The sequence below is a fragment of the Solanum lycopersicum genome, chromosome 1, assembly GCF_036512215.1.
Source record: "Solanum lycopersicum chromosome 1, SLM_r2.1".
NCBI classification, from domain to species: domain Eukaryota; kingdom Viridiplantae; phylum Streptophyta; class Magnoliopsida; order Solanales; family Solanaceae; genus Solanum; species Solanum lycopersicum.
This window is the reverse complement of record NC_090800.1, coordinates 7,665,544-7,683,014: the sequence shown is the minus strand read 5'-3', so window position 1 is coordinate 7,683,014 and position 17,471 is coordinate 7,665,544. Positions and strand designations below refer to the sequence as shown.

Here is a 17,471-nt window from a genome sequence, read left to right as displayed (position 1 = left end):
GAGCAACACATGATTCTTGCTTTAATTTTATTGTACCATATGTACACAACCAATGACAAATTTATATTGTCACACAGTATACTTGATCATGGCCACAACCTTTATAGGCAAGAATTATTTCTTTCTTTTTGCCCTTTTAGTAGTTCATAACAAACATATCATAATATTCATGATGTATAAACGCACACTACCATTGATTGTTCATGTCAAATAAAATTTATTTATTTCTCTCAAACCTCTCGTAGAGATGAGATGTGACATATATCATTTTTTTCTTCCATAGAGGTGAGTTGTGGCATATATCCAACCCATAATGATTTTATCACATCTTCACCCTTTCTCTTATAGAATGGTCGAGCATTCACGATACTCATCACAAGTCACATTCTCTTCAAGGAATGGACTAATCATTTATATATACTTCATAAATTTGCATTATATGCACATTGCCTTGGCTTTAAAATTCATCATATTACCTTGACACACCTCAACATCACTTTGAAACATCAAGTGTACCATCACTTTATATTCTTTTCTTTCGATGGAGGATTTATAAATTTGTCAAATTATTGGGTCGACAACATTCACAAGTCCAATGACCTTTCATATCATTTCAATAATAAAAATTGCCTTCACATTTTGAAGGATTATTTGGAGAACTCATAGTGTTCTTCCTTTAATAATTACCACAATAATGACTATTATAATTTTGTCCCTCCACGCCCTTATTAATATCATTAATTATTTGTCATCTTTCAGACTAATTATTCAGTGCTACCACATTCATATGATTAAATAGAGCAAGCCAACAGGCGAATCTCAAAGTTATCACATGTTGCTACCACATTCTTTTCAAGGAATGGAGCAAATTCAATATGATAAATTTCAAGAATTTTCATCAAAAATATATTCTTTTTCCTCAATCATCATTTTATCACCACTATGATGCATTGAGACTCAAACTCAGTGGCTTATCCATACAAGGCACATTAGGTCATAGTTTTATGGTACTTGAACCCAATACAGTATCATCACAGTGCATCAAAACTCAAATTGATGTCTTACACTCTTGGTGCGATAGAATTTGAATCTATCGTCTTATCCTCAAATATTTTTTTTATGTGCAGCTAGACTTAACCTGATGTCTTACCCTTTTGGTGCAATGAAACTTGAATCCACCGTCTTAACCTTAACCAATGATATAACAAACCGATGTACAACGTGACAGCCTTTGAGTTTTACAAAACAATCAAACTAATATTCAAACTCACGCTATTAAAACATTATACCTTCTTCCATATAAGAAATTTTGTATAGTATGTCATATTCAACCAATAGTAGTATATGCCTTTGGTTCTTGGTAATTGTTAGTGACTGAATACTATTTTATTCTAAATCATAAAAAAAATTAAAAAAATACATACCTGATTTTATGCAAATAATATCTTGATTCTCATAACGAGATAAACCAAAACATGAGTTAAAGAAAAACTAAATCTCACCCTCAATTGGCTAGAGACTCGTGCTGATAGCGTGTTATAAAATCAAGCTCATAGCAATATAAGTATAAAGAGAAGAAGACAAGATATAGAGATGAAGAAGAGAACTTTTCTTCTATTCAAGTGTATTATACAAAAGGTGAAAGATATCTCTATTTATAGAGTTGAGATATCACCCCAAAGGTTGCCACGATAAATGCCAATTAGTAGATACATAGTTATCCAAATGATTCTTATCACCTTGGAAACATGTTATAAATACAATTAAGTCTTGAGTATATCTAAAGGACAATCCACACAACAATTCAATAGATTTATGTAACACCCCGTAGCCAAAATAGACCAAAAATCAGTTTTTTTTCAGAAAAATATGCAGGTGCAACCAACGGTGGCATCGACGGTCCGTCCTGCACAACCGTCGATGGGATCATAAACTCCCAAAAATTCAGCCGGGAAAATTTGGATAAGTCTTGATCGATGATCCGTAGGTCAGACGACGGTCCGTGACCGTCGATCGAGGTCCCCATTCACCCACTCTCTGTCAAGAGCTATGGAGGACCAGCACGGTCCGTAGGTCTGACCGTATGTGGAAAATTTACAGACAGTTAAGGGCAAATGCAGTTGGGTAAACTTTAAATAGTCATAACTCTTATCACAAAATGAATTATGGTCCCATGACCTACCCACATATTGATAATTGAATTAGCCTTCCATACCCACCGACCTTGCTAAAATCCGACCTCCGAGTAAAAAGTTATGTCCATTTTAGTAAAGGTCTGTCGAACAGGCCCTAACAACGAACCCAACGACGGAGCGTCAGGCAGACGATGGACCGTCAGTCCTGACCGTCGTTTGGCCTGACAACAACTTTCCCAGGGGTCTTTTGGATGAGGAAGAGAAGGAGGAAGAAGCAGCAAGTATAACGTGGTACAATTTTCAAAATTTTATATTTCAAACAAAAGAGAAGAAAACATTGCTTATTGCACATTATACTAAAGAAATAGGATTGTTAATAATCCAAAACTATATTTTATAATTTGTTTCACTTAAAATATATTTTTGTCTTAAAGTTGTTGGCTCGTGTTAATTTCTACTATAAGTTGTATTAGATTAGTAAATAAGATGAATATTGAAATTTAATTATAAAAAATCTCAACATTTTAATATTTTCTTGCACCGCGCGAGTATGTATACTTATCAGAAATTAAAGTTAAAAGAGTACTCGAAAATAAAAACAAAGGAAGTACTTTATGCATTAGATTTTTTTCATACTAGCCAGTGATTCTGGCTAGTTGGAGTCTCATATAACATAGAGATAATAAGTAAACACACTAAGGTTTTTTTTTTTTGGGTTATTGTAGACATACATAACATTTCAAATGGAGGCATTTTTGGATTTCCTTCATAATTCCTGGCTCCTTCACTGTTTTTGTACTCCCATAGGAAGAGTGGCTGTACGTTTGAATGGTACGTCGACATCTAATAAGTACTTGAATGATGAAAGGCATCCAGGTAATGGTCCATGAATCTTGTTTTGAGAAACATACAATACACTTAGCTCAGTAAGACCACACATCGTCGTTGGCAACGTCTCAACAGATAAATTGTTGTTATTGACCTTCAACATTTGCAATTGCTTTATGTTTCCCAAACTAGAAGGAATAGATCCTGTTAGTTGATTATTTGATATAGATAGTGATGAAAGTGTTGTCAAATAACCAATTGAATCAGGTATGACTCCAGTAAGTGCATTGTTGTCAAGAGACAAAGTTTTAATTGAAGGCCATTGGGAAGGAGTTAAAGGCAATTGTATTTCACCAACAAGTTGATTTTTTTCTAAGTGGATTGTGGAAATGGAATGTAGTTTTGTGATTGAAAGTGGAATTTTTCCGGTGAACGAATTGTTTGACAAGAAAAGCTTTTGAAGTGCTTGTAAGTTGCAAATATTCTCCGAAATTTCTCCTGTTAAGTGGTTGTTTTCAAGGTTCAAGGTTGTTAGAGACGTCAATGTGAATACTGACTCTGGGATTGTACTAGAGATTTGATTGGTTTGTAAGTTGAGTTCTTTGAGATCCTTGAGAACCCCAATGGACTCAGGAATTTGCCCAGTTAGTCCGACTAGTTTGTTAAGATCAATAACTTGTAGTGAAGTGAGAAGTGAAATTGAAGGGGAGATTGAACCACTCATTGTACTTGACACGAAGTTTGGAGATTCATCGTCACCAGATACATAGTGACCAGGTAAATAGATTTGTACAACTCTATAAGTTGTAGAGTTGCAAGAAATGCCTGGCCAATTGCAACAATCTTGGCCAATCCATTTGCTTAGTCTGCCTGAAGTATCAGAATGTATGCCAGCTTTGAAGTCATTGAGACCCTTGAGATCATCAGGGTGGCATGCATTGTTTGCACTAATATTGATAATCATAAGAGATATCATTGCTAGGAAACAAATAAATTGATGAGATGCCATTTTGGCCTGCCCAAAAAAGGATGATTATGTCAAATTCAACAGCTCGGTACATTAAACATCTCATGTTGTCAGTTTTTTTAATCAAGCCATGTTGATTTTTAAGAAAGTAAACAAATAGACAAGTTACTACAACATCATTTTATAAAACACAATATTTTGTCACCCCTTAGTATGTTTTTTCGTTTTTGTGGAAATAGCTTTGTAATTGCTTAGAATATTAGTACTGAAGTTTAATCTCGTAAAGTGGGATCTGAGAGGATAATGTATATAAATACATTATCCCTACCCATGTGGATAAAATAATTGTTTCTGATAGACACTCTGCTCAAGAAAACAATTCATAACAATTAAAGCAACAAAAATTAGTAAAAATGTCATGACAAATAATATGGAAAGCCTTTCTACTATTATAGTCACAAACATAGTCTTAACCAATTAATGTAGTTAATTTCGTTGATGGAGGGTATCATTGTTCCCATTCTATGATATTTTTGTTTTATCAACAAATTGACCAATTAAGCCTCTAAAAGCCATATTTTTAAGAACATATCAAATTGTTGAGCTTAACTAGATAAGTGATGCAGACTGTTTGAACGAACCCATCGAACAAAAAATTACATTGTATATACATAAATTCATGAATAAAGGAGCAATAGATAGTGCGATGAAGTAATTACCAATTGTTTATGTTCCTTAAAAAGTTTGATGTCACCCTGTATAAAAGATTTTTCGATAATACCTACTTAGATTAGATATATTTAACAATTTTTGTTAAAAATGTTTTAGGTAATACCTATTTGGGTTTACAAATATAATGTTAACATTTCGATATTTATAGGCTAAACATATTGTTGCAAAATTTGAGGTAATGCAAAAGAAGTTGAGGAAGTTAAGATACAAACCACAGACAAATTAAAATAGAAAGATAGTTTTATTGAACATTTGATATCCATTCATGTATAACAACCTTGACTTTTTCTTCTACTTTTTTTTTTTTTTTTGGGGGGGGGGGGGGATGATTTTAGGCTTTGTACGATTATCATGAAATTTATTTTTAAGGTTTTTTTTAAAAGGATAAATTAACATTTTTGGGATAAATATTGGGTTTTGTAAACTGATCAAGAATTGTATATAATATATATTTAGGACACTTCTGTTTTGTAGTCCCTTAAGAGTAAATCTTAATTAAATGTAAACCGATCCAAATTGTGATTAACTTTAAACCAATTTTTCTTTAGTAAATCAATTTATTTGGGACTACTATTATCCTCCTTTCATCCAACTCAAAACAAAAGACCGTAAGGAGTATTCTCTTTAGATAACAAAGTTGACTCAAACGAATTATATGATTGATTTTCACTTGTTTTTTTTTATATACGTCTGACAAGAATATTGGAGTTATGCAATTTTAATGATTGACAAATATAAGATGAAACGCGTCAATAAATATATCAATATTCTAAAATAATAAATTCATGAAATTTTTCAAAAATGCATGATCAATCGAGTTATTACAGTATCACATTTATAAGTTTGAAGGAGTTGATCTTACATTTTAAATAAAAGCCAATTTTAATTAAATGTGTGTTATTAGACTTCTTGAAGATTATTGAGAGAAGTATTAAAACACTCATAAATTCAGTGTGAATTATTAGCTTTGTTTTTGAACTATTGGCAGCCTTAAAAATTCTCTTTTACTTGACTAACTGAACTTATAAACATCCCCGATCTTGCAACATGAGTAAATTATATCCTTAAATTCTCACTTAGTTTAAGGCGTTTTCAACACTTTTCCCAACTTTTTATTAAGAGTTTTATACTTTTACAAAAATTTAAAATCACTTACTATGTTATATAGCACATCAAAGATACATGTATCTAAGTTTAGTTAATCAAATAGAGTGGCGTTTTTAAGATTGTCAATAGTTTAAGAATAAAATAATTTGTAAAGGTAAAAGTGATTTCAGTCTTTCTCAAAAAATTATTGGATGATACTAAATCCAAAATTTGAAAGCTTTTGATATCAATTTGAGGAGGACTGAATTCAAAATTTGAAAGCTAAAAAATTAAATAGAATCAATTTTACACATTTAAGTGGAACTATTTGGGTGAAATTTTAGATAAAATGTCAGATTACGAACAATTCTTTTTTGATACTTTCGTTGTCTATTTTTATTTATTATGTTGTCCTTTTCAAACGTTAATTTAACTAATTTTTAAAATTAAGTTATATTAATTTAATATTTGCAAAAGAAAAATTAAATATTCAAAAACTATAAAAACTATAAATTGGATTTTTTTTGCATATCAATATAATAAAAAAATACATTATAAAATGTTGATCAAAATTTTTATCATTTCATTCTATAAAAGAAACCATAATAAATAAAAACGGACGAAGGAAATATTTATTTGGATTTTGTTAGATTCGTGTAGCAACTCCAGATTTACAGATCTAATGATAATTTTTTAGTGACTCTTGCAGTAAAAGATAAAGATAAAAAAGAAGAAGATAAGTATATCTTAACTAAGGTCCTCAAAGTGGCTCTTCCTAATTTCCTATTACGAATAATTTTCAAATAAAATATACTTGAATTAGTGATTAAAAAATAACTTTTATCTTTACTTATTATTTTTAACTTATATAATAGAAAATTATTTTGTTATCAACATTAATTACTTATTTTTCAATCATATTTTAAGACGTAAGCGATAGGACTCTAAACTAATTCACATAGATATTATGATTAGAAAAAAGAGGGGATAATCATGTCACATAGCCCTTCGACAAATATTGATGATGATATCACACATTGCATAAGGTGGCATGGATGAAATGGAAGCTTGTTTTTAGAGTTTTGTGTGATAAGAAGGTATGTAACACCTAGGTTTGAGGGTAAGTTCTATACAATGGTGGTTAGACTATCCTTGTTGTATGGGGTGGATTGTTGACCAGTCAAACACTCACATATTCAAAAAATGCATGTTTTGGAAACATATATTGAGATGGATGTGTGATGATACAAGAAGCGATAAAATTAGGAATGGTGTTATCAGAGAGAAGGTGGTAAAAGCAAACAAGATGAAAGTGAGACTGAGATGACTTGAACATGTGTTGAGAAGGTGCATTGGCGTCTAGTGAGGGGTGCGAGAGGCCAATTCTTGGGGCTTTGCGAAGGGGTAGAGGTAGACCAAAAAAGTATTATAGATATATGATTGGACAAGATATGACAGAACTTCATATTACTGAGGACACGACTTTAGATAAAAAGAAATGAAGATCGCGAATTAGAGTAAAAAGGTATGAGACAAAAAGTGTCTTCCCTTGAGAAGGTCTTAAGCTTGTTAATATATGTCGTAGTACTAGTCGTGCCCTTTTAATTTTGCCATATGTTGTTATTGTGTATGATTATCAATACCCTTTTAATTTTGTCATATGTTGTTATTGTGTATAATTATCAATACTTTAATGTTTTTAGTATTTTTTTCGTAGACTTTGCACTATCTTTCTTATTAATGACTATATTTTTTTATTTTACTTCGATTTAATGCACTTTGATTAACGTCTCTATCTATGTATATTACATCCTCTCCAAAACCTACATAGTTAGATTCACTGGGTTTGTTGTAGTTGGCTGTTATAGCTCTTCAGCAAACTTATTTATAAAAAATATGTCTTTTTTTTCTATTCGGTCAGTTAAAGAACTTTTAAGATGATTTTTATTTTTAAAATTATTTTTTAAGAAGAATTTGACGAGATGTTTTGCGCATTTCTTCTTCGTTGCTTATGCTTCTTCCTCTGCTTCTACTTATGTTGCGTCTTTTTCTTTAAAATTTAGCGTAAAGAAAAAAATGAATTATTTTGAGTGAATTGTATATCAAAAGATTTAAAACATCGAGAGTATCTCATATCTAAAATTTAAAACTATTTATAAGTGATTTTGAATTGATCAAGATAGTGTAATCAATGTATAATTCGTGTATCAACTGTATAGTTCATGTATAGTTAAGTTATACTTAATTTTTTGAGTGTGTCATAATGTATTGTTAGTGTATAGCTCATATATAGGTAAACTATATTATATAGTCAATATATACTTTTTGTGGGGGTGAGGGGGAGAGGGTTAGTAAAATTCTGACGGGTCATAATGGGTAAAGACAACAAATGGTTCAAGACCCAACCCAATTCATATTTGCTTGAGTCAAGTTGGGTAATGAGTTGTAGAACCGGTCAAAACACAATCCAACCCAAATTTTATTAATTTTTACTTATTTTATTTGTTCTTTTATGATATTTTAGTACCTAACAATTTTTTTATAATTATGACTAAATATAATTTATTAAGTTTTTTTACAAGTTCTTTTGACAAGATTTCTCTTGATTCAATGTTTGTTACATATTACCTAATTTTTCATAGATTGAAATGGATCAACTTAATAAATGAGCGGATCAATAATCCATTTGAACTTAAATGAGATGGCAATTAGGCTTGATTTTACCCATCCTAACTTTTGGCTATCTACATTGTATAATCAGTGTGGGGTGGACGTTACAAATTTCTAAATTTCGGATTCAATACCTCAAAATTGATAGTTAAAATATCAAAGACATAAATTTTAAATGTTGGTTCGATAATTGCTAAATCAAACTTCGATTCGTTATGCATTCAGTAATAAGAAATTTCTTGCTAATTGTGTTACAAATATGATACTATCGCTCCAATTATTTCTATTTTTCTATGTGAATACACAATATAATAGAAGGTAAACAAGTAATAAGACATAAAAAAAAATAACATATTATACATGTAAAAATATATATGCAAAATAAAGCATAAACAACTTCTTTTGTTAATATGACAATTCAAATACATTTCAAGTAGTCAAAATTTTAATTTCTAAACATTTGCATATTTGTTAGTCTTTTAATAATATATAATATATATTTATGTAACTATATACTTCATATGATATTCGGTATTTCAATATGTTATTTCAAATACCAAATATTATACCGAATGCAATATATATATATAAGCATATATCACGACAAATACCATAATATCAAAAATCAGAATACTAAAAATTTTGGTACGATATGGTATTTTGGTATATACCATGCCTATCCCTACTTGTTGATATATGATTTTATTAACTAAATAATTTTGATATTCGGGAAATATCGAATACCAAATAATTCTAATGTCCATATTAAATTCAAGTTCAAATATCATAATTCTAAATTTTACTTTCGACTAACGTATCAAATATGAAAATATTATTAAAAAAAAATTTCAATTCAATTCGGTTATTCGATTTTCAGTATTTTATGCGCAACTTTAATAAGCATATATACATGAAATCCACCGACGCGCAGTGCAAGCTAACTAGCGCGTTGTCTAAAAAAAAACTAATTTTGAGGAAAATTCCCAAAGTGAGTATTGATTTCACATAGATCTTCTTCCTTCACTTCCATCATCTCTCTCAATCTCAGACTGCAGTAATGTACGTGTAGCTCTGCGTTTGGATTCCGGTTGATTTCAATAATTCTACTCTCCTGAAGGTGATTAACCCTATTCAAATGGCTCGCCATGGGCATCTACCTTCAGTATTTCTCCTGATCTTCTCGTTATGCTTGATCCGAAGCGTTCACGTTCACTCTAAAACCCTGAAACGTGACGGTACACATTTCGATCTATTTACTTTTTAAATTAGTGAGAAAATCAGTTGAATTTGATTGATAATAGTTTGCTTTTGTTATTTTGTAGAGTATGTATGCAGCTTTAAGTGAAATTAATTTTGTAGTTTCAGAGAAAATGTAACAATGTTGAACTTTGTAGATCTTATGTATTCTAGGTGGAAGGTTATAGTTTGAGTGGAGTTTAATTGAATTTTAAAAGTTCAAGTGAAAATAGTTAGATTTTGTTGATTATATGCCGTTTGTGGTGAAATTTTGTAGTTTCAGTGAAAACAATATTGAACGTTGTACATCTTATTTAATTTGTAAGCTTATAGTGTGAGTGGAAGTAATTGAATTTTATTGTTCAGAGTTGTAGTAATTGGATATTATCCAGTTTTTAGGTGCAAGCTTATAGTTTGACTGAAAGTAGCTGGATTTTGTAGATTATGTGCAGTTTGTGGTGGATTTATGGTTTCTGCGGAAACAATTGAAGTTTGTTGATTTTATGCAATTTCTAACTGTAAGCTTATAGTGTGAGTGGAAGTACTTGAATTTTATAGTTTGAGTTGTATTAATTGGATATTATCCAGTTTTTAGGTGAAACCTTATCGTTTGAGTGGAAGTAGCTGGATTTTATAGATTCTAGTTTGTGGTGGATTTATGGTTTTTGCGGAAAACAATTGAATTTTGTTGATTTTATGCAATTTCTGAGTAAAAACTTATAGTTTGAGTGGAAGTAAGTGGATTTTACGTAGTCCTAGAGCAACTTTATAGTTTGAGTTGTAGTAATTGGATTCTATAGATCTTTTCCAGCTTCTAAGTGCAAGTTTATAGTTTAAGTTGAAATAATTGGATTTATTCTATAAATTATATGTGGTTTAGAAGTGCACTTGTATGGTTGGAAATGATTGGAATTTATGGATTAGATGAAGTTGTAAGTGGAAGTTTATAGTTTGAGCCAAAATAATTGGATTTGCTTTCTAAGTGTATGTTTATGGCTTTCCTGGAAGTAATTGGACTTTTTAGATTTTATATAGCTTCTAAGTTCATGTTTGTATATTTTGAGTGGAAAATTTTATGCTGTTTCTACGTATAGCTTATTGTGTTTTCATCTTTTCTTACTATAATTTCCTTTTTCCTGAATGTCAATTTTCTTGGTCTAGTAATTCAAGCTTTGCAGTTTGTTGATGTTGTTGAGGAATATCTATTCACCTGTGTCATTTATTTCCGTTTTTTCTGAGAGAGATGTGTATAATCTTGATCTGTACAATGTATTATCTCTCATCTGCAATCAATAAACTAAATCAGTGCCTTGGAGTGTCATTAACTATAAATGTTTTACCCCCTTTTTGCTCGTAGAATTCTATTTTCTAGCTGCTACTGGTAAGTGTAGCTATCCTTGGAAAGTTAAACCTATTTATCATTCAATAAATATCAATTTAATTCTTATCTCTCCATGATTGCATAATATTAGTTAATTAGATTGTAGTATAAGTAAGTATACAATTGATCACGAGTATTTTTATGCTTGTCAGAAATAAGAATGTCTCATAGGGCTTGAGCCCATGATCATAAGGTTAATAGCTTTGCTCTCTAAACCTAGTGTTGTTGGAAATGTTGTGGAGTTCCAATTATATCCACTCTTTCTCTGTTAATATTTCATTAAAATGATTTAAACAGTTTAAGGCCTTCGATTGCATTCATGAGAAAACCAAGGAGTTGTCGTAGTACCTGAATGTATATGTTTACATGGACTAATTTGAACTTCTGTAATGACTGTAGTGAAAGCTCTGAATGAAATTAAGGCATCTCTTGGATGGAGAGTGGTGTATGCATGGGTTGGAGATGATCCTTGTGGAGATGGTGATTTACCTCCATGGTCTGGTGTTACATGTTCAACGCAGGGTGATTATAGAGTAGTTACTGAATTGTAAGTTTTGCTTCACCAGTTCTAGGTAGCTTTTATCTAACTAAGGTTCAAATCTGTATGAAGTTACAGAATTGAAATATCTTTACTTGTCACTTTTTTCACAATGTTCTTTTCTGTTTTACCACTTGCAGGGAAGTTTATGCTGTTTCAATTGTTGGCCCATTTCCTACTGCTGTCACTAATTTATTAGATCTTACTAGACTGTAAGATTCTTCTTCTCTGTCTTTGTACTGGAATCTAGTTTTTATAAAACTTCAGCTACTACTTACAGTTTTTTTAACTTCAAACAAATTGAGAAGTTTCCCTAAGTTCCATTGTGGATGTTTTTACAGCCTCCAGTCTTAATTGTTAATTAACGAACTTAAAAAATTGTTCTGCTTGGGTGTTGACTGTTATCCCAAAAAACGTGGGCGTTATCTATAATGTGCTTGTAGTCATTTTTTGCAAATTTGATACTACTATTTAAGGAAATAGTTAGTGGACAATTGTGCCTGTACTGTTGGATCTTTTGATTTTCATTCTGAACTTCCTAATCCATAATATTCTTTCATATGACAGGGATCTGCATAATAACAAGCTGACCGGCCCTCTTCCTTCTCAAATTGGGCGTTTGAAGCGTCTTAAAATATTGTATAATCCTTCACTTGTATACTCCTATTGAAGTATCTATATTCAATAGCTATTATGAAATGATATTTATGTTTTGGGCTTATGCTCTGTCTCTGAATAGCCTGTTTCTCTAGCTTCAGGAGTAACATATGTTTATCCATTAAAACCTAGCTAGATGGTGTTAATATGATTCAACTGTGTTGTACAAAGTGATTAAGTACATGGCTTTTCATCGAGATGAAATGCGTTAATAACAAGGAAAAGTCCACCTGATTAATGATTAATCCCAAAGAAGGGAGTGAGAGGGAGTCTGCCTGATATAATGTCACCGAAGAAGAAAGAATTTTCAACTGAGAGAATATATACTAGTAGGCTTAATTTCTAGAAAATATAAACAGAGTAGGTTTATAGTCAAGGAAATGTCACTTAACTAAGAAGGCCTTTTATACTATTTTTAGGATTGTATTAGATGTATATCTACTTTTTGTTGCCCTTATCATACCTTTAAGTTTTCCTTTGTCCATAGGAACCTCCACTTTGTCCCAGAATTTTAACTTCAAAAGTTACTTTTATTGCTATTTTACCCAACATACTAATATGAAATTATATCCTCTAGTTCCTAGTGTGTTGTAATGTTACACTATTGATTAGTTCCTTCTCCTGATTCTCTTTACCAGAAACGTAAGGTGGAATAAGCTGCAAGATGTCATTCCACCTGAAATAGGTGAACTAAAGCAGCTAACACATCTGTGAGTGCTTTTTCAGCTTCTCGAGCTGTACTCTTTAGTCTTTATCCATAGATCTATTTTGCTGTTATAGACTAATATCTGATGTATATTTTTCAGCTACCTAAGTTTTAATAATTTCAAAGGCGAAATACCTAAGGAGCTTGCTAATCTTCCTGAGCTTCGTTATCTCCATCTGCATGAAAATCATTTTATTGGAAGAATTCCACCTGAGCTGGGTTCCTTACAGTATCTTCGACACCTGTATGATACCATCTTAACTTCTTCTCTTGTTTAACATATGGAACCTGTGTCACACATGGATTTCACTGTGATCTCATGCAATTCCAGGGATGTTGGTAACAATCGTTTGGTTGGAACTATAAGAGAACTCATACGTATTGAAGGATGTTTTCCAGTTCTCCGCAACCTGTAAGTTGATTATTCTTGTTTAATTGTCATATCGCTTGAAGTTATCCTGCTGCTAGTATTATGAATTATATGCTTATTCAAGGATAACTTGTGCTGTAACTTCCAGATACTTGAACAATAATTATCTTACTGGAGGCATTCCAGCGCAACTTGCTAATCTGACGAACTTGGAGATCTTGTAAGTTTCAGGAAGAGAGTTTCTCCCTGATTACTGCTTGTCTTTTGGACAAATAACAGCTAATTTCTCCTGTACTGGTTGATAAATATTATTATGCTTAATTTGATTGCTTTGGTTATTGCAGGTATCTATCCTACAACAAGATGACAGGAGTTATACCATATAGCATTGCTCATATTCCTAAGTTAACTTACTTGTAAGTCCTTCTTTATGCTCTTAGCTACTCATTTATTATACTGTATGTGGACAGTTTGGACAGAGAAAATTCAGAAATTTCGGAAGCAAATACAGAAACATCCTTAGCCTTAAGTTGAGATCTTTTTCTTTGATAGCTTTTTGGTGCAACCTGGTCTTTGTGCATGATTCAGACGCCATGTCAGATATGATCAGGGACCTGTGTGTTATCATGATGTAGTTTAGTGCCGTTTTCTGTTATCAATAGACTGCTGTATTAACCTATCAAAATATTAGCATATTGGATGTGATGTCCCAATGATTGTCTAGTGAGTGCAGTCTTTCAAGGATCTTTCTTTCTTAAAAAGATGAATTTTGAGGATTGTTCAACTTAAGGATGAACAAAAACAACGTACTTACTACTTAGTGTAATGCTACAAGTGGGGTCTGGGAAGAGTAGTGTGTACCCACCAGAGCTTACCCCTACCTTAAAAAGGTTGAAATGTTGTTTCCAATAGACCCTCAACTCAAAACAGATGAACTCGGGACTAGTTGGCTAATGTGGACTTTCTTTCTTAAGGAGATAAATTTTGAGGATTGTGCATTTTATGGATGCTGTGACAAAAACACTAGTAGATGGACTTGAAGTTTGTTGGCCGACCTTATTGGACCTTATCCGTAATGATTTCCTCCTACAAGTAGTAATGTATAGAATTGCCTGGAGAAACTAAATGCAAGAGTGTTCTCATCCTAAAAGGTTCTAATTTTAGCACAAAAAACACAATCCATTTCAACAGTAAAACTTCTCATGTACTCAAGATTTCAGTTGAGCTATGTAGCAACAGCACACTGGTAGAGAGATGCATGAATGACATGTTAAACTTTAATTATAGAAGATTGTCTGTTAGAACATAATGGTTTTATTGGTATAACGTGGTAAAAAACTGTATGTATAATTCAAAAAAATATGAACACTGATGCATGCAAATCTTTAAGTGATTAAACAATTTTGCACCTGGTTGTCAATATCCATTCCGTTTCCTACCCATTTCTTCTTTCTTCCAAAATCCATGGTCTTTCAACACTTACATTCCCCTCCATCCCCCAGATTAGAAGTCATTATTTGTACAAGTGAGGCTTGGAGGATGCAGAAGGACCTGCATTTTGCTGGTCAAACAACTACAGAATGTCAAGAGACAAGTCTACTTGTGTCAGACACATATGACTGCTCAAGATATGCTGTGTTGGAAACGGGAACCTTGTTATGAAGCTTAACCAACATATTTCCTCTGACATAACCTTTTATCACAATATTTTCCTTTAAAGTGTTGGAGCTAAACCACATGAACTGAAACTAGGGCGTTCTCCATTTAAGTGGTTGTTAGTGTTGTCAATGTGATGCTTGAGCCATGAATGAGGCTCAGCACAAGTTTGCTCCAATGAAGGTGGTAACTGGTATGGGATATTTTCCCAAAACCAGCCAAGCAACCTCTTTTCTGAAAATATAGATCAATTTGTGAGGTCCATGGGTTTCTTCTTGGATAGGGTTGCATTAAACAACAAATATTCAATAGATAGCGTGCAAACCGATATATTAGTTGTTAGCGAGACTGTACTGATGATACATTATTGATTAGGAGCAAGAAGCGGTGAATCTAATGCAAGAAAGCTAGTGACTAAGTCTGTGTTAGAATTTGAAGGTAGATATGTTCCTTAAACCTTGCCACTCAGATTCAAAATGCAAACTAGATGCCCAATGATCCTTGCAAGTTGCAATATCCTAGATGTTCCCTTAAAGCCCAAATGGTCCTTGCATTTGTGTATGTGTGAGTGTTTTGTTCCTTTATTTATTTATGTTTACGTTCTTCACTCTTGACAAATCGGGGGTGGGGGTGGGGGTGGGGGTGGGGGGGGGGTTGGGTTGTTACAAATCATTCCTTCACTCTTCTTATTGTATACATTTGATAGTTGATGTCTGAAGCTGAATCTGATTTCAGGTATCTCGATCACAATCAATTTTCTGGGAGGATTCCAGATGCCTTCTACAAACACCCTTTCTTGAAGGAAATGTGAGTGTTCACTTTTTCTGACTGACCATTCTTTGGCTTTGCACAAATCCTAATAATACGTTAAATTATGTCATAGGTACATTGACGAGAACACATTCCGGCCTGGTGTAAAACCAATCGGCCTGCATAAAGTGCTAGAACTTTCAGACGCAGATTTCCTTGTTTAGAAAAAGCCAAGTACTGTTATTTATTCATGAGCAAAGTGTACCTAGGTTGTCGAATGAAGCAGCCGGTCCCTGTTCTGTCAAGTGTCTATTCTTTAGTTGCCAGATGAGAAAAAAGGTTCCATCTTTTTGTGCAAAGAAGTAATCAACCAAACTTAGTTACTGTTGCTGTAGTTAAATAGTACCACGTTATGAATCATGAAGTAATTGCGACGTACGTCTTGATCAGTTCTCACTTGCCTTGAATTCTTGCATTTGGTTTTTGAGTATACATGATACGATTTCAGAGTTAATATGAAAGGGTAGAAGAATATGCTCTGATATAACAGGTTTTGGATAGGTTTTTCATTTTTTAGTTGAATTATCATATTATTTTTATGAGTTTCACACCCTAATTATAGTTGTTATCTATGTGCAAAAACACTTCGTTGAGTAGCTGGCTTTATTAGGTGCCAAAGTGGCACTCCATGTGGATAAATATTTTCACTGGTATAGGTTAAAAACAATTACATTATTACACTTCATATCTCCACTATTTAGATGCTAGGTGGATCCATTTGTATTGGGTGTTGGGGGGGGGGGGGGGGTAGGGGGGGTTTGTTCTCACGTGTCTATTGTCAAGTAATTTCCAATATTTGGCTAACTTGGTGACGAGGTGTATTTTAATACATAGGGTGACATTATCATTAGGTATGAAATGTATATATTGGATAGTTAAGCTATGAAACTTGTGGAAGTGTTACTGTTTAAGGGATCGTTTGATAGAGTGCATTTAATAAAAGTGATGCACATTACTATTGTATATATATAAAATATATTGATTGTGTATTAAGGTGTGTGTTACTAGTCTCATGGATGTCTACATATAAGTAATGTAATAGATTTCAATGCATGCATTAGCATGGTTAAAGATTATATTGCCACTCGAAATCTCTACTACATCATTTTCATCTTGATAGTGAAAGATATCTTTGTAAATTAATATATTTATGCAATCTAAGCTAGTTTAAAACCAAATCAAAAAATGCATAAAAAATAATCTATGTATAGTTAATGTAATCATTACTAACACAAGCATTCTTAATGCAAGCAGTACTGCTATTGTTTGTCATGGTTTCTAGTTTAGAGTCAAACGCTAAGAATTTTGACTAACATTTTAAGATGTATTTTTTTATCATATTAATATGCAAAAAAATTGCAATATATAGTACTTTCATATAGTTTTTGAATTTATAATTTTTTTTGTTTAAAATATCGAATATAATTGTCACGACCCAAATCCGGGCTGCGACTGGCACCCACACTTACCCTCCTATGTGAGCGAACCAACAAATCTAACCTTAACATTTCAATATAATATAAACATAAAGTAATGCGGAAGACTTAAACTCATTAATAAAAACCAATTCAATAACTATCAATATTCAACATCTATTATTCCCAAAACCTGGAAGTCATCATCACAAGAACATCTACTTTAAACTACTAATTCTAAGAGTTTCTATGAAGCTAAAAATACATAAGAAGCTAGTCCATGC

The 17,471-nt window shown here is 32.2% G+C and overlaps 2 protein-coding genes across 2 annotated transcripts; one reads left to right on the top strand and one right to left on the bottom strand.

Moving 5' to 3' along the window:
• Positions 1-2,919: 2,919 nt before the first annotated feature.
• Shy (leucine rich repeat protein) lies at positions 2,920-4,745 on the bottom strand. The gene is made up of 2 exons (NM_001247517.2): positions 4,650-4,745; positions 2,920-3,978 (listed from the first exon to the last, which is right to left on the bottom strand). The coding sequence occupies exon 2, from the start codon at positions 3,970-3,972 to the stop codon at positions 2,920-2,922; it is 1,053 nt and encodes a 350-aa protein (NP_001234446.2). The 5' UTR covers positions 3,973-3,978; positions 4,650-4,745.
• Positions 4,746-9,352: 4,607 nt separating this feature from the next.
• Positions 9,353-16,254, top strand: LOC101244105 (leucine-rich repeat (LRR) family protein). Its single transcript, NM_001318123.1, has 11 exons — positions 9,353-9,653; positions 11,435-11,582; positions 11,714-11,785; positions 12,141-12,212; positions 12,869-12,940; positions 13,037-13,180; positions 13,268-13,348; positions 13,455-13,526; positions 13,651-13,722; positions 15,698-15,769; positions 15,846-16,254. Exons 1-11 carry the CDS (start codon positions 9,554-9,556, stop codon positions 15,934-15,936), a joined length of 996 nt encoding a protein of 331 aa, NP_001305052.1. The 5' UTR covers positions 9,353-9,553; the 3' UTR covers positions 15,937-16,254.
• Positions 16,255-17,471: the final 1,217 nt, after the last annotated feature.